At 32.2% G+C, this 22,780-nt stretch overlaps 1 protein-coding gene across 3 annotated transcripts in view; it reads right to left on the reverse strand.

Annotated features, from left to right (window-relative positions):
* The window catches only part of LOC119831038 (cystinosin homolog), a 31,502-nt gene that overhangs the window by 6,959 nt on the left and 1,763 nt on the right, over positions 1 to 22,780 (reverse strand). For 2 of the 3 annotated variants that reach the window (XM_038354260.1, XM_038354263.1), the window contains exons 1-8: positions 20,262 to 20,420; positions 6,927 to 7,045; positions 5,734 to 5,833; positions 4,862 to 5,062; positions 4,113 to 4,353; positions 2,449 to 2,568; positions 2,053 to 2,223; positions 1,532 to 1,752 (exon numbers count right to left, since the gene is read on the reverse strand). In XM_038354260.1, the coding sequence (XP_038210188.1) occupies positions 1,532 to 1,752; positions 2,053 to 2,223; positions 2,449 to 2,568; positions 4,113 to 4,353; positions 4,862 to 5,062; positions 5,734 to 5,833; positions 6,927 to 7,023 (1,151 nt within the window). In that variant the 5' untranslated portion in view covers positions 7,024 to 7,045; positions 20,262 to 20,420. Of the gene's footprint in view, positions 1 to 1,531; positions 1,753 to 2,052; positions 2,224 to 2,448; positions 2,569 to 4,112; positions 4,354 to 4,861; positions 5,063 to 5,733; positions 5,834 to 6,926; positions 7,046 to 20,261; positions 20,421 to 22,780 lie in introns of those variants that run through there. The other variant, XM_038354261.1, reaches the window with a different exon arrangement.

Consider the following 22,780-nt stretch of genomic DNA (forward strand, 5'->3'; position numbering starts at 1 on the left):
AGATTCGAAATTCAAATGTAATATTTTTTTATAATTAAGTGTAACAGTATTTATGGCCAGACTAAGTATAATAATATATTATCAAGCCTTAAAACAAGTTATACATAATGTTTAAAAATTTAATTTAAAAAACGTTTTTATATACCGTTACAGCTACAAACCACGGAAATATATTCTCCATTGATTACCGTGTTTCATACATACCAGTCTTCAATCAAAAACTCCCCACTGCCCATCGTATGTTGAAAATCCTCACTCTCCACCACAACATACTCTTTGTTTGTTCTGAAATTGTTCGTGAAAAGCGTTTAATTTCCTTGTTCCCGTTTCGTTCGTCCCAAAAGCGACTCTAAGTCTGCACCCCTAAAGCACATATTATTGGCGATTTCTTATGGTGTCCTTTTGATTGTTGAATGAGGCTTGATCCCGAAGCGAAGTACTGCGACATGAAATGGCGGCAGATTGCACCCGAGTATCAAACACATACATAATTAGCTAATATAACCTTCCATCATCGCAAGATATTCTGGCTTTCTCTAACTATTCTATTTCGAATACATCTAAATTATTAAAGCACAGACACCAAACACACACAACATGTAAAATATTTACAGGAATCAAGCAATATTTGATAAAAAAATTACACGAATAGTAATTATTGGTTAATGATATACTTCCTGTAGTAATATTTTTTAAGTCAATAATTTTTTCATTCACACATTTTCTCTGAATAGTTTTTTGTTCTCCAATCGCATCATGGGTACTCATCTGGTTTTTATTTTATCGAAGTGATAACTTTTAATGGTCGGTAAACCGCTTTGTTACGTAACGCGTTACGGTCTATCTGGTTTCTCATTCTCTCTCGCATACGGTAACGGTAGGCAGGTTCCTCTCTGTCTAACCAATAGCGACTCATCTCGCTCGAACACTGAGCGGTTTTTACCACAAAATATGTGGCTCTTTAAGTTACTAATAACCAGTTATAAGGTCACATTCTAAAAATTGATTTCCTTTTGTTTTAATTCCATTCGGCGTTTTATTCTAGAATGCTCCTGTTTCTTAATTTTCCCTTGCGTATTTGTCAGTCAGTCTTCCATATTTTTTTCTTTTCAAGTAGATTCCAATAAATTTCGCATCTTACACATATGTAAGTATAAGTAACATATGTAAATCATAATTTCACGCACATTAAACTCACATTTCCCAAAGCACAACGACCACAAAGTACAAACACAATGTTAATTCCCATGAACAAATAGCCCCAAAAAAAGTTAATCCAAAGACACCAGAGAACACAATAGAAGAAAAGTTATTTTTTTATCAAAATTATTAAGAGTCATTTATATTTTTTTAGCAAATCACTTTAGGTTAGTTTACTTCACTTCCTATTGTTTAGGAGTGGGTAAAGAACTTCAAAAATAACAGGGTATTGCGACACTATTCGATGAAAAACTTAAGTTACAGCGTCACCAAGTATTAGTGGGCCACAAAAGGCGATCAAAGATCCTGCCCTTCCGAACATAACACATACCTGTAGAAAACGTAGTGCTGCAATATGAAGAAGATATCGAATACGAGACTGAATAAGCCGAGGCCGAATTTCGTAGCGTCGCCGAAGAATGAGATCCAGTCGTTGTAGTTGTAGGCGTTGAGGGTCATCTGTAGTATGGAGAAGAAGCCACCGACGAAGTCCAGGAACACATTACCTATACTCCAGCCGACGGTGGACTTGCGTTTGTAGTTCATGTACGCCTGGAATTATGAGGAAATTCATGAATATTTTTTATTGCACACACATAGAAAGAAAGAGGCTTTTTTATGGTATAGATGCTAATATGCACAATGTACATGTGCTTTGTAGCTCGTAAGCGATTTCTTCCACGAAAAAAAATCAGACAATGAGGCGTGATAAGAATACATCATCATATTATAAGAATTTTATCAGTTACAATGTAGAAAAACATATTTGATTAACAAAATCATACCTTTCAAATAATTGATCATTGAAAAATCTATTTTAAAATCTGACCATATCAAAAAACCGAAACCCACCTGCGGTATGTACTTTATAAGCGTGATGCACAGTTTGATATAGCTGCAGTAGTAAAGAAAGTCGAGCCACTTTATCATATCGGCCGCAGCGAGACTCGCGGTGACGATGACCACACACACGAAACCGGAGAGGATCCCGCGGCCCGTCAGCGATACGCGCTGTTGGTCGCGCTGGAAATTTATTAATAAATACCAATTTAAAAAAAAAAACGCGTTTTCGGTCTCTAAAATATTTAGTAATAAAACATGAAATCGCCAATTTTAAAACGTACCAAACGGAAAGCTTTCAAATAAAAAAATTATCATCAAAACCTGTAACAAAGTAACAAAAAAAAAAGTCCGTCGAATTGATACCCTCCTCCACTTTTTTTGAAGTCGGTTGGCAACAGTACATACCTCATACAAACAGCATTGAGTTATAGTGACGAGTGTCGCGAACACAGCGTGGAGTGAGAAGAATACATCGTTCAGTTGTACCGGGTTCAGACTACGAGGGTGGCGGCTGAAATATTCGTCCTATAACCAAATAATGAATATAGAATAAAAATCGAGTAGGATCAAGAATCGTCACTTTACACAGTTGTAACATTTACCACCGGTTCGGATAGCAGTTTCTACAGAGAGGAAACCGCCGAAAAATCCGGCAAGAAACTATGTAGTTGCTCTTTTAAAACAATATCAATTTTATATTTTAGTCATACATAATATGTATATGACAATGATGCCAAAGAACTGTCCTGTGGTTCATAAGCAACAACGCTAAATGGTTTGGAATATTTGTAAAATAATAATCCGACTTGTTTACTTGTAAAATAATAATTCGACCTGTTTACTTGTAAAAGCAATAAACCTTCGTGTTTAAATTCATAATAATAAATACTGGTCCTGGCTAAACCTGGGTGGACTCGGATTACACAAAACAATATACCTTATCACTCAGATGTCACATAACTTTCAAAATCGAACCAACAGTTTTCGAGTTAATCCAGTACAAACAAAACAGAAGGAAAAAATCTCCTGTACAATAACCGTCTACACAAAAAGTCGGCCAATCTTTTGACAAAAAATTTAAATTTAGTTGATTCTAAATTATGTTTTGTTTAACATCACCTTGAATATTAAACTAAAACTTTGTATTTGTAAAACAGATTCCGTATTGTATATTATATACTAGCAAAGTTATTATTTAATTCACACACTAAATCACACAAACATTGTAAATGTGAAAGTTTGGATGTTTGTCCGTCAATCACGCTGAAACCACTGAACGGATTTTGGTGAAATTCAGAATGTACCTCTTGAATCACAATATCTATTAAAAAACACCCATCAAAATACGTTGTTAAGTTTTAAGCATACATACATACATTTATAGGAAAGACGCGGAAAGCGACTTTGCTTTATTTGTATATTGTTATAGTGAGTCAATATAAACATACGGCTTGTATGTAATTGACTGACAGCCTCTTTGGTCTAGTTGTTGATGCGTTCGCATTAAAATCGGGTCATGGGTTTGATTTCCATTGGCGTTATAAAGACTTTACGTTCTAACGTAGTAAGTAACATAGATAACCTACTTTAGTAGAGATATTATCTATGGATGTGAGTGTATTGTGAAATAATCTTCTAATGTCTCATCAAAAGGACACAAGATCAATTTTCAAATTTTAGATACAAAAAACAGAATAAAAATACTCTTTTTTAATTATTTCAAAAGCTAAAAAGAGTATTAAAACATTATGTTTATGTACTACTAGCTGCACGCCCCGGCGCCGCCCGGGTAGTCATTTATGATCATTTGAAATAATATAAACTATCCTATCTTTTAAGTTGAATCAAGCTGCACATGCAAGAAATAAATTCATCTTTACTTCACACCGAAAATTAATACAAGTGAATGCTTCTTGGTACAATACTTAATGCGTGAGCGTAGAACCGAACGGTCCTGGGTTCGATTCCCGAAAAAATGTCTCCTACTACTACCAACGTGTCCATAAAGTACATACCCCACTAGGGACTTCACAAGTATAAAAAAAACAGTTTCTATTAAAAGCACACACCTGAATAGCCTTAGAATAGAACAATGCACAGTTGAACAGCGAATACATGGTGAAACCCATGAGATTCAACGCGAGGAAATCGAAATTCAGCCCCACGACGCTCTTCCTCTTAAAATTTATATATATTTGCGGGTAGAATGACACCGACCACGCCACGAAGTAGATCCAACCCATTATGTATGAAATTACGTAGATGGCGTTCGAGTGCATCACCGTTATACGCATGAACATTGAATCTAGACTGAAATGAATAACATTAAATTGATTAATATTTATTAACTGTTCATAGTTAAGGTATATTTCTATTGTGAATTAGGATTTTATTCAAAAAATATCAGCCTTTATTATAAGCATAATATACAATGTATTTATTACATTTCGTTACAGATGATAAAGTAAAAATTGATGAAACATACTAATATTATATATATCTATATAAAAAAATAATTAATAATAATTAAGAGGATATTGTAACATATGTTACAAGAAGAAGGACTTTGGCAATATGTTTGTATTGCTAAAATATAGATTTCTCATCTTTACTACTTTCGATATTTTATACGAAACATAAACGACGAATTTAAATAAATATCGTCTCCAATATTAACATTTAATATTTGCAATTATATCAGCACAATATTGCACTATACTGCAAAACAATATGTGATGTTATAGCAATTTAAATAACAGATTCATCCTGGTCCTTCGAGCTGGAAAATTATATTTCATCCAAAATTTCCATCACTTACTTGATAATACCGGTTGGCGTAGCGTTAAAAGCGACTTCGGAGTGTCCCGGACTCCTTCCATATGCGCATATATCGTACGTTAGTTCTACGGTTTGGTTGGGTTGCTCCGAGCCCGGTATCGATATGTATGGCGGCATGAATTGCACTATGTCTGGATGCTGTATTTGCGGCGTCACTGTTAATGTCACGTTGTATTCGCCGCTGAAATGTATTTTATATTTCATTATTTATATACAGAACTAGCTGCGCCCCGCGGTTTCATAGGCGTAAGTCTCTATCCCGTAGGAATATTGGGACTAGATGCCCATGTGTTATTACATTTGTCCAGCTATCATGTACCAAATTTCATGGCAATCGGTTCAGTAGTTTTTGCATGAAAGAGCAACAAACATACATACATCCATGCTCACAAACATTCGCATTTATAATATTAGTAGGAAGGATAGGATTAGTAGGATGAAAACTTTCTTAGTCTTAGTGAGACATCTTTATGTAAACATAATTCATGTTTCTTTATATCAATCTACAAGCGTGGCATACAAGATTAATTGATACATATATTAATATTAAGTTTTACAATAATTAACCAGCTGCATAAATTTAATCTATAAAAATCACTGATTAATTACATATAGCAATTACTATGTTACCTAATACTTGCAAAAACAGTTTTTAGTGCACAACTTTAATTCTCCCTAATAAAACATACATAACTCGCTTTCCAATTAAAGGTCACCCACGGCCTTGTGGATAGATACCTCTAGAGATAAGTAAAAGCAATTTTCTATCGAACCCAAGAATCATGTCAATTGTGAGAACGTTGGTTGAATTCCACATGCGTGAATTGTTCAGGCATTTGACAAAATACTTACATCTGTACAAGTTTCAATAGATGTGTTTCATCGACCAGTAGGTTGAGGGTAGATACGTCGATGTACATTTTCTCTGCCTGACAGTAAATGCATGGTAAGCCTGAAATATAGACAAACATTATTTGGATATCATTACAATATTCAATGGCATATAACTGTGTTGGTATAGATATTATATTAATTATGTGTTGCAAATACGCCCGAGGTTCATTTCTTAACATCGTCCGTCCATATTGGCTCCTATTGTTCCTATAATGGAAGCTGACGGACCTCTTATAGGAGTTAAGGATATAAATCATAATCCACCACGCCCATCAACAGCAGGCAAGCAGTGGTTTTGTGGTATACAGAGTACTAGCTGCGCCCTGCGGTTTTACCCGCGTAAGTCAGCATACCGTAGGAATATCGGGATAAAAAGTTGCCTGTATGTTATACCAGTTGACCAGCTGTCTACGTACCAAATTTCATTGTAATCGGTTCAGTAGTTTTTGCGTGAAAGAGACACAAACACACACACATGCTTACAAACTTTCGCATTTATAATATTAGTAGGATAGGATAGGAAGTAGGATATTAATTATGTGTTTAAAATACGCCCAAGGTTAATTTCTTAACATCGTCTATCCATATTTGCTCCTATTGTTCCTATAATGGAAGCTAACGGACCTCTTATAGGAGTTATGGATATAAATCATAATCCACCACGCCGGTCAACAGCAGGCTACCAGCGGTTTTGTGGTATACAGAGTACTAGCTCCGCCCCGCGATTATACCCGTAGGAATATCGAGCTAAAAAGTTGCCTATGTGTCATTCCAGTTGTCCAGTTATCGGTTCAGAAGTTTTTGTTTAAAAATATGGATATATGTATGGATGTTTGTTATATTTTCACGAGAAAACAGCTTATCGTTTCTGTGTAAAATTTCGTACAAGAATAGACTATTATAGCCTGGATAAGCACATAGGCTGCTTTTTAACCTGAGCACCACGCAATTGACGTAGCGGGTTACAGCTAGAATAGTATACTTTTTAATTTAAACCTAAGGCTTTTCTACACTGAACTGTCAATGCTTCTGCAATCAATATATATGCAGTAAGTAGTACTTACATCCATGTCCATAAAGAAACAGATGTATATCATCAGCCCCATACCCCAGTAGGGGACACGGGATTTCACTTTTTAAGTAGTACTTACATATAAATAAAAATACGATGGAACTCTCGACAATGTGCGCTAGGCTATAACTAGATCTCCCGGCTCCGCGTGAATACATTTTGCCCGATCTCCACATGTTCCTTCGCTTTATAAATTATCTGTGAACAATTTACACTAGTGTTATAATTAACTTAAAAAGCACTAAAAAGAAAATGTCTCAGAAAAGCTATTAGTCGAGTGATTTAAAATCATTATAAACATTTTTTACAATACGAATTTAAACTTTAATTGCTCGTTACTCGAATGCATTTCTGTATATGGTAAAAGTTACTTAAAACAATATAAAACATTTATATTTAAAACTGATGAGAACTTGTCTTCGTTAAGGATATTGATGTCCTTTTTTTTGGTTTTTTTCTAGAACGCTTATTTTCCTTACAATATTTTCCTGTATCTGTCACGTAAATATCAAACCACTGCGTTGTAATTATAAATTATAGTCGTCAACATCATCATAATTTATAAAACAAAGTAATTTAAAGACAAAATTCCCAACAACTCTTCTTGAAAAATAAAAATTATCTATGTTCAAATCTAAAAATCCCAACCTTTTAGAAAGCATTGACTCAGTACCGCGATTACCCATTTTACATTTCCGAACAGAATAATATATTTAAAAAAAACAGAACTTATAGATACAGATTTACTTTTTTTGCATAGATTATAGAACTACTTACGTAATCATAAAGAAAGGTACCAAAGAATTATTGTAAATCAGTTTTCATTTTACGATAATATTTTTTTATACTCAAGTAACTACCGAACGTGTATATTCTCGATATTTAACATTTCATCATTGGATAAATGAACAAAACTCCAATCTGGTTTGTCATTAACTTTGCCGTCTTAAAAACAAAATATAACTCTAATATCTATTTTTAATCAATACTTATAACAACAAATGTCTCCCACTATTCTTAATTAACAGCCACGCAACACGAAAGGTCAAACATAATAAAACGCATAAATACAACAAATTAAGTACTCATAATAGGTGTAAAAGCAATGAACCGTGCTTAATCGACACAGCATTATCATTGAAATATTCAAAACAAACATTACCTCTCAGCTATTCGCCAAATAAATACCACCTGTTACAATTCTAAAGATTGTTACGCAATACAGTTATTTTAACGAGAAAATATTTGAGGTTTTACGACGTCGATAGAAATAGAAATTGGAAATTGAAATTTGTGATATTATGCAAAATACACATACTTAAAAAAAAAGTATTAGATGTATACAACAAAATTAATAGAAAATTGTATATGCTTATTGGATTATGAAGATATATATATATAAAACGTGGTTTACACATTTTCAGTATCAAATATATTATTGTGGTCCCGGCATTATGGCGATGTACATACAAATACTAAAAAGCACCTGCTCCGTGCAGTCGTGACTAAAAACATAACTTCGTACACTCAATTCAAATCGTTTTCAAAATATTGTCTTTATTAATTTGAGATTTGTATATAAGTAGGTACGTTTCTATTGGTAACAACTTACAACGAACGTATTGAAATTGCCTCTAAAAAATTAAAATTAGGCACTGCATTCAAGCAGTGGTCAATACCAAAATTATTAAATTGCTAAAGAACTATTTACACTATTATGACAGTAAAGTGAGTTCTGTACAACCAAATATTTCTTCTTCAAGATCTAAACTACACATGCATAATATATATACCCAGTTAAGTTGTCACGAATGAAACATCGAACGCGATTGAATTTTAATCGAAAAATCCATTAAAATTCAAATTAACAAGTTTTATGTTGCAACGCGTATAAAAACGATAGTCACGTGTGACATTCGACATAACCAATGTTTATTTGTTAGCCGTCAGAACAATTTCAGACTCAATTTAATTCGATATGATACAACCATTCCATCTGTAATCAAAACGGTCTGATTACGCAAAAAAAAATCCTATTAAGTTTAAAAACTTTCATATATTTGAGTTGTGACTATTATCTGATATAATATTCACAATTGAGACCCACACTTTGATAACGGTTTGCAGAAGACTAATGACTACGGCGTAAAGTCAATGTTGAATTTTTTACTCACCTCAAAAACCATTCGACCAACAGACTTTGAATTACATATAAAAACAGAATCCCAACCATTCCACTGTGAAGATTAACGCTTCTTGTGTTTTTACGATTGATTTAAAGTCAACAAAAACACTGCTTTAGATATTTAGACACGCCGACTTATCGCTTATTATTTTTATCCATTGAAAATATATAAAGTAATCTTATCAATCAATCAATTAATGTGAATACGTTACCAATTAATTGATAAAATAATAAATTATCAGTGACGTTTTAAATGCATGTATAACTGCAGGTTGGAAAAAAATGATATCTATATTTATATAGTATTTGTATTGTACCAGAAATACCTACTAGGCACAATACAAAAAGCAAAGAGATCAATATTTGATGATGATTTGAATGAATTTTTCAAATCATCATCAAATATTGAAATCGAATTGCATTTAATTTTTAGTTTTATAGCATTGAGATGCTTTATAAATGAGAAATTTTGAAAGAATAGAAAAAATTTGATCACGAGGCAGGATTCGAACCTGCGTTTCTTGCCTAACCGTAGCAACGCCTAGCCTCTCGGCCACCCGTGACGGTTAGGCAAGAAACGCAGGTTCGAATCCTGCCTCGTGATCAAATTTTTTCTATTCTTTCAAAATTTCTCATCGAATTGCATTTTCAATTCGAATTATGTCGTGAACATTTCCGATTTCTGAAGAGAAACAATACACAAGAACGAAAGGTATTTTACAATGCCATGAAGTAGAACTATTCTCTACAGTCTACTTGGATATAAAAAATAAGCCTGTGACTTCCTGCCGCTGACTAAACAAACCAAAGCAACTGATCTAAGAGGATGGCCTTTAAATAACTAGGTAACTCGATTCCAAGACCAAGCATCGTGTTGCTGAACGCAGTCAAATCAACGGACGTGATCGAAACACTATTTGTATGAAACAAATTGGCTATTCACAAGATAGTTTGGTAACCACCAGTGTGTAAACTTATTATTTTATATGATGTTAACATCATCAATAGATTTTTCTTTCTGTTTTGTTCAGATTCATATATTGTAGGTTTCGGTTTGTATTTTAACCAAACTGTGATACTTTCGTATTAAGCTTATAATCGTACTTTTCTATTAAATTTTTGTAAATAAACTGTTTCTAAACATACTGAAGAATTTATTTTAAATGAAGCTTAACTAAAACGGTACCTTTTAATGAATGGAAATAAATTTCCAAAAAGATCGCCTATTAAAAATATACAATTATCTAAGGATACTGGATATATTATCGAACTGAATTATCATCAGTAAGGAGCTAGATACTTACAAAAAAAACCTCTTCAACTAAGATCCCAACTACAATTTCGCGGTATCGTGACCATACAATTAGGTAATCCATGCATATTAAATAAATGATCATTAAATAATTACTTCACATGCTAAATAGAGTACATGCAGCAATTATTCACATGCATTAACCTAATGATCTTCAAGTCATTATGAGTAATATCAGATAAGACACGTAAAGCAAGATTTCTAAAACCTAGACCTTTTAAAAAGCCTACGTATAAAACGATATCAATCGATATAACTTCCTTTTAAGATATTTGATGGCCACATTGATAAAATATGTTATCGTTATAGTCTTCAGGACGCTTAGTGGAAATATAACGAACAATATTATAAAAACATTATTATCGATAACTTTATGTTTTTTATCATGGATTTCCCCGCGAAATGCTCTTGTCATTAACAGCACATTAATATTTTCTCTTGCCATACAAACTCGTTTAAAGCGTTCTGATCGCAACCGTTGGAGACAAAAACTTGTCACCATAAAATGCGAACTTGGCGAAATGGGACAGAGTAATCATAATTAAACTTGCACTTTAAGTATGGATAATTAAAGTGAATTTTCGATTGCATACATAACGGCGACAACAGTTACACTAAGTGCATGATAATGTGAAAGTTATGCAATGACCATACACGATGGCCAATGGTATTTTATGTAGATAACGTTCTCACGAGGACAAAATGCGCAAACAGGCTTTCAAAGGAACAAATAGTGAATAAGAAGCACCGTATACAATATAACTACATAAAATAAAACAAAGTCGTTTTCTCTGTCCTCATGTCCCTATGTATGCTTAAATCTTTACAACTCCGCAATGGATTTCGATGGGTTTTTTTAATAGATAGAGTGAATCAAGAGGAAGGTTTATTTGTATATTAACATCTATTAAACTACTCCGAATTAACGCGTGCGAAACTGCGGGCAAAAACTAGTACAATATTCATCTTGAATACGCGAAAGCAACATTTATACTCCGAACCTGTTCAGCCAATCAATCCACCAGTTTGAACACTTCATTTATAAAATAAAAATAATTTAATGAAAAACTAAAGGGTATTATAAAAAGAGGTACTTCAAAGTAGAACAGCGATTACCCAAAAAAATTACACTTAAAAGTTAGTACGCAGGCAAATATTTAAAGATGAAAATACATTTTTAATTAAATTTAATCACAGCAATAGCGTACCATATACAGTACACATAAATCACTGTTTACATCTACGGTTCTATCACGCTATCTGTCATAAAATCGAGCGATCTTTATTACAGTTATTACAAAACCATTACCTATCTCGAGTCAGCTACGATAATCTTTTGATATCATCGCGTGATAAAATGCATTTGAAAATTGCACAATCATATATGGTACAAATTAATCACACTTTCAACTGTGAAAACGTAACTAATAACTAAAAAAGCATCTAATTTATTTTTAAATAAATAAGACTACAAATATTCGCAGGAACATGAAGAACGAAAACAATGTTACAAATCAATTTATATCGTCGCAATACCGTCGAATATAAAATAGTTATTTTAGTCAATAAAATATATATTACCTTATGCATGAACAAAACCTTTGTTTATGCGCAGTTATTTAAGCATTTATATTAGTAATGTTTCCACATTTCATTGAAATAAGCATTATCAATAAAAATCTAATCCACCACTTCAATTATTAATCCTAGTCAACGGCGTAGAATGCAGAATGCATATACCGACACAAACATCGAAAACACGATAACAAGAAGAAAGTATTCGCATCAAACCTACATCCGTGAGGATGTTTAACAAATTTCTACTGTCTATCTCAGTTTAGTTTGTATTCCGTTGCTTTTTCCCATCATTGAAACGCCCAACCACAATTCGCAAACAAACCACGTATACATGAAAGTGCTAAAAGCTTCGGTCGTTGAACTAAACGAAATAAACATTGAAAAGGAGCACGTAGTTAATTAGACAACAATTGGATTGTTCGTTAAACAAACTTAAATAAAACGTACAAGCGATTATGAGTGAAGGGAAAATAAATATTGATTGTAATTTGTACATGTCCTTGCGAACATGTCATTCTAAAAATATCAGTATTACCGAAAATGCGTTATATACCTACTACACGTAATTATAGCTATTCAAAGATCATAACATTATGCGTATTAAATTAATCTTCAAACAAATGTAATAGATATTTTTTAATTCAATCAATGAATGATACACAAACAAGAGACAATTAGAGCATTATATATAAAAAAAAAGAACTCGACCGTGGAGATTTTCATAAAGTTCCACTTAGGCATTAAAGAGTGTAAAATAATTTTTAAAATATTATAATACATGCAAATGTATGTAAAGGCAGCGTTACGTGTACAACGTGCGTCTACAATTGACAATATTATTAACATTTTTAATGTTATGTCGCATACGAATGTAGGTAAAAATAAATAAATACCCAAATAGTAAAACTTTCGTATCCAGACATTGATTAAAATGGTTTTATATCATACAATTATCAGTAAAAACGAAGGTAAGCTCCTAATGTTGCGTATTTATTATGTGTAAGGACACAAGTTCATAAAACGCAGCATCGCGATAAAACATTTTGAATAAAATGCTTCATCCTTCTTGATGTAAATGATGGTTCAAATCGTAACACGTTTAAATAAAATATTACAAGATATCATTTCAAGGATAAATGTTATCTTCTATCTCTTAACTAAATATAATAAATTCAGTAGAAAATCGTGCAATTTAAAGAACTATATACTTGGTACTTGATGTTTTAAATTATGCAACAATTCATATTATATATTATTAACCATCCGTAAATCTTTCGTTATTGTCCTTTGTCCAAATTGTCATTTGTTAATATTTATTGACAATATTGACAAAATATGATATACTTGTTATGCATATTTTTTATTATAACTATTAGAATAATTTACCTTCTGCTTTATTAAGTATTTGGAAGAAATACAGAAATAAAACTCATACTAGTTCAAACTTCAATACTTATAAATAATATAAGTATATGAAATTATCTTCTTATAATGCCATCTCCTATGGAAGGTTGGATCATAAGTTATTTAAATTTTGGATACTGTTGTATTAAACAATGATTTAGCGCTCTTTCCAAACCATTGACGGAGAATTCAGAGCCATGACATCCATCAGCGGCCAGATCATACCTGCCATTTTACCTTGCATGATTAGTTGAAGGTTCTCATATTTTTTTGTGTTACGCGTATAAAAATTACATGTTGTTTAATTACGAAAAGTCCCTATATTTATTATAAATAGTAGTGTAGATATTCTATTCAGTAAATATACGGAAATGCAGACATTTGTGACAATATATACTGTGCTTTTGTTACTGTTCTAAGATACAGTCAAAATCTGTTATAATGACATCAAAGGGACATCGTAACAGCCGATGATGATGTTATGTTGATAATTCAGCTGGGACCCTAGATTTTGGTCATTTTAACCAATATGTTGTTATAAATAATATTGTTGTAAACAGTTTTGACTGTAATTATTTTTTTATGCATAGGGATTATATAGCCTGAATAGCACAATACAGACTTTTTATACTCCGCAATACAAGGGGTATTGCGAAAACAAAGATATATAACCAACATTATATTATATTCATATATTAAAATCGAAATACTTCAAACCCAGTCACAATATGTCGTCACTTATAACATACAAATTGGCCGGTGTAAATCTTATTGTTAAGTAATCAGACCAATAATTTTCGACACTAGCTACCACAAGGTCAAAACTTTATTAGAAAGGTTAGATATTCAAAAGAGCATCGTTACTTCACCAGATATATTCAACAGTGGGATATGTTTTAGTGGCTATAATTGAAAATGGCTATGAAAAAAAAATCAAAATTCATATTTCACTAAACGTACGTTACAATGAGCCCTAAGTATATAATTTTCCTCACAAAATGTTCAACAACGGTAGAATTAAGAAGGTTTATTTTTAATTTATCTTGCTATTGTTCAACAACTTCTGTAGTACTTTTGAGTCGTCTTTTTGAGTCGTTGAGTAATACCATAAGACTATTATGGAAAAAGAAAATATAACATACAACCTCAACAATGTGCATCGGCTTTAATCAAAACAAATCACAATGATAAACGTGTTATCTGAAAAGTTTTTAAAATTGAAACGACCTTCAAACAGCGACTAAATAAGTGATCATCTTTTATTAACGGTAGCTCACAATATGAAGTCAAATATTTTCAAACTGCAACAAATGAGGATATTTTATCTTAAAGTAATTACTTTTCAACTGACTAATAAAAAGGAGGAGGTTATCAGTTCGACTGTATTTTTTGTGTTTGTTTTCTCATAACTTTTTACGGGGTGAACCGATTTTTATAATTTTTTTTCTATTTGAAAGCTAGTGCCTGTCATGTGGACCCGAAATTTGGTCTAGTTCTGATAATTTGAAGGCGATTCCGATTTTTGACAAAAATAACTGTAAAGTGGGCAATCAATGAGATATTCGAGGGACCGAGCTGATAATATATTATGTTGGACTCTGAGCAATTACCGATATGACAGGCAAGCACGAAAAGTTTTAAAAAATTACGACAAGTACAGTGCCTCCGCAAGGCTTGTTACCATTATTATCTTCATAAAACATTATACCTATCTTTCAAATACTACTACCTCTTACTACCATAAACACTTTCTTCCCTTTCCATCAAAAACAACCATATAGATTAATATTATACCTAAAAATGTCAAATGTATTCACAACACATCACAAACCCGTCGTCGAAACGTCCACGAAAAACCGAACGCCGCAGACAACTAAAACACAATAATTACATCGAAAACGTGGTCACCAAGTCCCATGAAAGGATATCCTGTAGGCATAATTACTTACCCGTTAGGCTGGACCAGCTTTCGTTTCCAAGTACAGTGCATAAGATCACTGTTGCACCTCATTGAGTGGACGCATTACACTCGATATTGATATTCCCGGAAATCGCTAACGATACCCAACCTTTTGTAATTAAATATCTACCTTTGAAACAATCCTAATAATATTATATTATATTATATATTATAATATTATAAATGCGAAACTTTGTAAGGATGTGTGTGTGTTTGTTGCTCTTGCACGCAAAAACTACTAAACCAATTGCAATGAAATTTCGTACGTACATAGCTGGACAACTGGAATAACATAAAGGCAACTTTTTATCCCGATATTCCTACGGGATGCGGACTTACGCGGGTGAAACCGCGGGGCGCAGCTAGTCTTATATATATACCTGTTAATATAATCACATTACTTAAGTGTTGTAGCAATTTAACAGATCCTTACGGTTTATATAATCAGCATAAGATATTAATTACCGTTTAAGTCAATGGTATACTTTATTATTTATTACATTATGTTACCATAGAATAGACGATTTCAAGAATACGTTATTTATAATTGATTTTTTATTTATTTATATTTCCACAATAAAGTTAACTGAAACTATCATTATAGATGCAATGAACATCATAGATATATAAATAATAAAATAACATGATTAATATACAAAACCCTATTGAAATAAAGGATAGAAGATATTAACAGAATCGTTTGATACCGCGATGTTTTCAACGTCCAACCAAACTTGTAACAATAACAATTTAACAAAACATCAACAATGTCGCGTTCAATAAACGCATTCTCAAAACAATCTTAATACTAGTTCATTGTGTACTATTCTAGACTTTATTACAACGTAACAGAGTCTACATATATACCATATAGTTCATACTATAGCGTTCTTGATACATTGTGTTAATAGTTTCCTTAAACTGGGACATTTTCACATATCATTAGAACCCTTTTGCGGAACTGGAAATCTGGTTAATTTAAAAAGGGTCAAAGAAAGTCTAAACGTAAAACCACAACAGATCGACAGTTCAAATTCGACTTCGTATTTTATATATCAATAACTGCGTTTTGATTGCAGTAACATTTTAATTGTCAATGAATTTCATGAAGGAATTTACTAAAGTACTATTAAATTAAATTGTTCATAAGCGGCCTCGATCTTAGACTACCGGGTATTAAAATAATACACGTTGCCGTGCAATCATTATAAATGTTATAGCTTTATGACTTCGTAAATGCTAAACATACAATGTTTTTCTAAATGCTATCCAAGTACACATATGTATAGTATAGTCGTTGCTCTTATGAAAAGGCATTTCGATTCAAATTTTCTATATGTACATAATATAAATGCAATCACAATGAACTAAGCATATATTATGTGACCACCACGGTAGTAGGTCTAATAAAAATAATTTTGAAAATCGGTCAACAAACCGGCGGAGAACCCATAACGTGAGAAAGTATAAATCGACATAGTCCTCCCCTATTTTTTAAACCGTTAAAAATGGATTCAAGTAATCCTGTGGGATTGGAATATATATCATTATTAATAATCATGATTATGAAAGTTTTTGAATTTACCATCCTACTAATATTATAAATGCGAAAGTTTGTAAGGATGTATGTGCGTTTGTTGCTCTTTCACGAAAAAACTACTGAATCGAATGCAAAGAAATTTGGTACGTAGACAGCTGGACAACTGGAATAACATATAGGCAACTTTTTATCCCGATATTCCTATGAGATACGGACTCACGCGGGTGAAAGCGCGGGGCGCAACTAGTATATAATAAATAAGTGCATTGGGTATTCCCGTGTAACTTCATTCAACGCTGACGTCATAGGAAATAATGCAATCCTTATGATGCACCACTCACAATACAGAATACTATTACTAGTGGATAAATCTCTTATATATGCATGGTAGAAAAGTCTAGAAATGGAACTGAAGATGTCTCCACGCAAAATGGTTAAATTATACCCACACATACTAAATTTGTGTTCGAAAAGAAACAAGTGCGTATATTTTGTCCCATATATATATATTTTTTTTAAAGACCAAAATGTTTAAAATCCAAAAGTCCAGGTCAAATTCTCTTAAATGTAAAAAATAACCCCACATAATACAAGATATTCCCTACCCTACGTAGGTACTGTAACCCGATTTAACGCATATATGGAAGCCGAATAAAAAAACGAGAAAGGGCTTATAAATAGACAATGTACCTACTTCAAGTATTTTAACCATACGATAGGCACTGAGTACTTGTCATACTAGATAGCCTTGTTATTAGATGAAGCCAATGACTTACCTCGAGTTCTCAATAGCCGAAAGGACACGAAATTCAACCATGAGATTTATCTGTTCAGTTATCCTACTACATATCTGTTCAATTATAGTGATTTATTGAAAGATTTTGAAAATAGGAATTGACTGAAATAGGAGTTTCTCATCGTAATCACTTGGTCATTGGCAAAGCTATAAAATATATTAAAATTAAATAAAGAGAATAATTACTTTAGCTTCTTAAACTTATGTAGTACTATTAGATACCTGAGATATTATTCTCAGAATGTGAAAAACCATTTTTGAAATATGGAAAACTGTTTATTTCACAAAAATTACACTATTTTCTCATATATACTTTTGGTAAATGCGTCTACGTAACGTACTCATAGCAAAAGTACCGAGTGAATAAAATCCAAATACAATACTCGAAACTACTTATATTAATCAATCAAATAATAATCAACCAATCAAATTTCTAAGACTGGATTCAGATAACGAGTAGGTCTGCTCTCGTAGCGTGTTGTGACAAAACAATGATCCATTCGGCAATCCATATGAAGAGGCGTAAGGTCTGCAATAGACCTTATGCCTCTCCAAATGTTCATGGGCGGTGGTAGCGCTTACCATCAGGCGTCCCACCAGCTCCATTGCCGACTGTAACATAATAAAAAAAAATAAAAAAAATGATGCGTCTTACAATGTATTATCAATTTACTATAACGTGTTGAATGAGATTACACACTATGTATAAAATTAATGACGTGTTGCATTTCTCAAATCACAATTCGTTTTCTATTTGTGATAGCAAATTGATTCGAGTTCGCGATGTCAATGTCCGCGAGTGATATTAAGACGGTGTTAATTTTGTCGCATTAAATATTCGAAAATGAAGTATTTTAAATAATAATTCATAACTATAGCCATTTCTCTGGTGTTTTAAATAGTTGAAAAGTATTATATTATGGTATAACTAGCTGCACCCTGCGGTTTTATCCCCGTAAGTCCGTTTCCGTAGGAATATCGGGATAAAAAGTTGCCTATATGTTATTCGAGTTGTCCAGCTGTCTACGTCCACAAATTTCATTTGTCAGTAGTTTTTGCGTGAAAGAGCAACAAACACACACACATCTTTACAAACTTTCGCATTTATAATATTAGTAGGATTAGTTAGGAGGTAGGATAGGATTAATAGACAAATTTGCCTCTTTAAAATTAATTATTGACATTGAAAAATGATTCTTAATCGAAGTTACGACAAAAAATTACTAGACGCTAGTGATGGAATATTTTTTATCGTGTATTGCGTTAAATCAATTGTGCCTATGTTAATTTCCCACCTTATAAATGACACGAATAAGTGCTCTATTTTTAACTACACCTTTGAAATATCTGACCTCTCACCTACAAAGACGTAAAGTTAGTAATACACGAGTTCTTTGAGCTCAAACATATATATTTAAAGACGTCATTTACTTTTGTCAGTCAAATATCGTGCATAACATTAAATAAGAAATAATAAGTAGAGACTTAATCGCTTAAGCGCTTTTTACATAAAATGAATGCAAATGCGATTTATTCTTGTTAATGTTCTGTTTTTTGGAATAGTATTCGTTTCAATTTTAAATATAATTTACTATTTAAATCCTAGGTTCCATATTTAATTACCTAGATAAATAACATCAGTCGGATTATTCAAGATTTAATAATATAACAAACGGACAACATATACAGACAGCATACATATATTTAAATAATATATACCTTATCTTGTATGCATTATAGTTACATAGATTTTTAAAGATTAAAATATGACAATAACGTTTATCTTTAAATATACAAAAAAATGTCATTTTTATTTAAATCTAGAGACCAAAATATACATTTATAAATAAAAGACCGAAGAAAATAAGAACTTTATCATCAGCTAAAAAAAGCAAATCAATAGCAGCAGCTTTTTAACGATTATGACCAATTAAGCGCTTAACTACGCAAAAAATCATAACTTCGTACTAAAATAAACTACAAATATCCATATAATTATTCTTTTTTGTTTATGTTGTTAATTAATATTAATAAAGTATATTGAATATTAATTTACGGGTCTAGTAAATGATATGGCTCACTTTTTGCTATGAGCCCGATAAGTTTCTTGTGAATACGAGGTGGTATCACCACATTCCTTATCAATAATCTCAATGCATTATTATATTATAGGTATATTTAAACGCTAGCTTTAAACTAAAGACATAATAAACTATTTTAATTAAATACATTCGCGCAACCTTGATTTAAATTGCAAATACCAATGGATAAAATAATTCTCAACGAATAATGTCTATTTCAATATTTGAAGCTTTCATGGTTAGGCGGTTAAAAAGTATGCTTTATGTCAGTAAAAAAACAGACGTTACCTTTTACAGTAAAACTTTTTGTTAGTTTTATTTTATCAGTTAAGATTACCGTTTTCAGTCTATAAACTTGCGCATAAGTTTAAACCTTCCTTATTTCTTATAGGTATTTTAATTTAAAATTAATTTATTATGTTATCCCGCAATAATGACTTTAAAGGCAGAATTAAAAAAATGTTTGGCAATATTTTCCCCCATTCTCGACATTTATTAAGTTTTCCACAAAAAAAAAAATATTTTTTTACGTTATTTTAAATAAATAACAATACAAACCCGAAAATACAGATTCAAAACACCACACACAAACACTAACACTGATTTGCAAAATTGGCGGGTAAATTGACAACTTTTTATTTTTTAATTGAAGCGAGTGTCCGCGGCAACGGCACTTCGCTATATGAAGCGATGTGTTGATCCGGCTTTAAGTTAAAGCGTCTGACTGACTCAGGTGTATGAATTTCTGTCATATCTCGGCTAATGATAATAGAATAGTATTGGGTTAGCCACAAATGCGGTCTGAAGGCAATGAACTAAATATCACAAGTGGTACATTATCGAGTAAGATGGAACGTACGGGCAGTCTTTAAGATTGTGGTGCAGAAATGTTTGTCTGTATCTGCATTTTTATGAGATAAGAACGTTTATTTTTACATATCCATGATATGATTTGTATGTAAGATACATCTACGTAATCATATCAAATTAATACAAGGTTTGTAACGAAAGTTTGTATGTTTGTGTGTATAACTGATACTTTCGTTTAGAAAATAAAAACTTTTTAACGGATTTTAAACGCGATTTATTCATTATATTATTAACCCGACGTTTCGGACACATTACAGCGAGCGTCGTCACGGGTAGACTGAGGTGTTACATGTCTTGAAGGTCGTACATATACATTTTTAATTTCTAAATGCTAATACCCGCGTAAAATCAAATACAAGAAAATACGTTGATACTTTCGTGTCTTAAAGAGATTTATAAGGTGGTAAATGTTAAAATTGTGTTATCACTATTCAAAAGTGCTTGTGAAAAGTGAGTTTTGAGTTTTTATAGGTAAATCTTAAGATGACAGCGTTCTGGATAGATTTTTTAGCTTAGGAAATCAGGGTTATTGATAAATAAAAACAGAAGCATACACTAGTAAAACGCCTGTGATACTGGAGAAAAAGTCAAACCAAAAACGTCTGGACAACGCAATTATACACCACATATCACTTTTAATCATATACATCAAACATTAAAACATGCGAGAGGCAGCCCCTATATAATGTCCCGAGCTGCTAACAAAAGGTGAGTATATAGCTCGGGATAGTTCATCCCGCTTTTCACTCTTTGCCCGTCACACGATCGACCCCTCTATATAATAATATACATAGGCCTTCATTGAACGACTGTATGGATTTAAAGACGTGGTTATTGTATGATTTTCACCATCATCTATATTCATTTCATCTATACCACAATGCGCGACGTAGGCAAATATATTGTTCCATTAAAATTATGGTATTCTTAAATAGAATCATTTACATAACAGAACAAGCAAATACAATGTCAAATTACTAAAACCTCATGTCTCCACGTACTTGCACCTGGGCATGATATAGCGCCAAAACGATTTAATCGAATTACATATTATTATTCCATCTTTGCTAAAATTTTAAAAGCAATTCGCAAAGTTTGGATACATTACGAACCACTACTAAACTATTTATACGCTACAATAATCTCAAGGTCACTGTACTTGTAAAAAATAGAATGATGCGGATCTTTTTAGCATCAGAAACTCTATGGTGCATGACTCAGCAGTCTCGTATGTCATGTACAATATGCAATTTTCAGTTTCGTTTAAACGCTGTGGTGAAACCTTATGCAAGTTTTATGCCTATGTGAATAATAATAAATGAACGAGATTTTTATCTACCAACATAGAAATCTGCCTTGTCATGGCGGTCATAGCAATAAATTTTAACAAATTCATAACATCATTATTTATAGGTATGATTTTACGATAGAAACTAGTAATTAGTAATTAGTTACGCGCATTGGAGGTTTATTAGGTTGTGTACAGGTTTACCACCTTCAGTTTTTCATTTCCATACATTTATAAAATTGTGCACTTGCAATAATAAATCAAGTGATGATCTAATCGCTACGTGCCTATTATAATAATTTTTTTCTCTTTTTTTCAACTAACTGTAATTTTTTTCGGTTTTGCTACTCGATTAGTCCGTGGGTTTCAACCGATTGCGATTCTTTATGTGTGTGATAGGGATTTGTAGTCATTTTAGAATTTGAAGTGATACCTCCCCCACAGGAAGGACGTTGACCTTTTTTGTAGGAAAGAAGTATTTTTTGAACATCAAGAGACTAAGGTAATCCCGCCATCGAGGTGTGAATAAAAGCAAAAATAAAACTGGTTTTAACTAAAGATAAAAATACCGTATTCTCATAACCTAGCTCATTACTATCTGACTTATACTTTTCAATGTTTTCAAAAGCAGCAAAAACGCTTCAATATTATTTTTAAACATGAATTCGCCACGCCACGATACGCTATAATTTATCACTTTATTTAACTACACGTGATTGAACTAAAACACATTTCGTTGACTAATGTGTGTTCTTATATACCTATAATGTTTTATCTACAACTCAAATACTAAGAAAGACTTCAAAGCAGTCAGATATACAGGTAGATAATTCTTTATTGCACACAAAATTTATATAAATACATAGATAAAACAGTTAAATTCAGTTATAATTTTTATCATCGACAAATTGATCTCCGT

This window comes from Zerene cesonia, chromosome 13 (genome assembly GCF_012273895.1).
Source record: "Zerene cesonia ecotype Mississippi chromosome 13, Zerene_cesonia_1.1, whole genome shotgun sequence".
Taxonomy (NCBI): Eukaryota; Metazoa; Arthropoda; class Insecta; order Lepidoptera; family Pieridae; genus Zerene; species Zerene cesonia.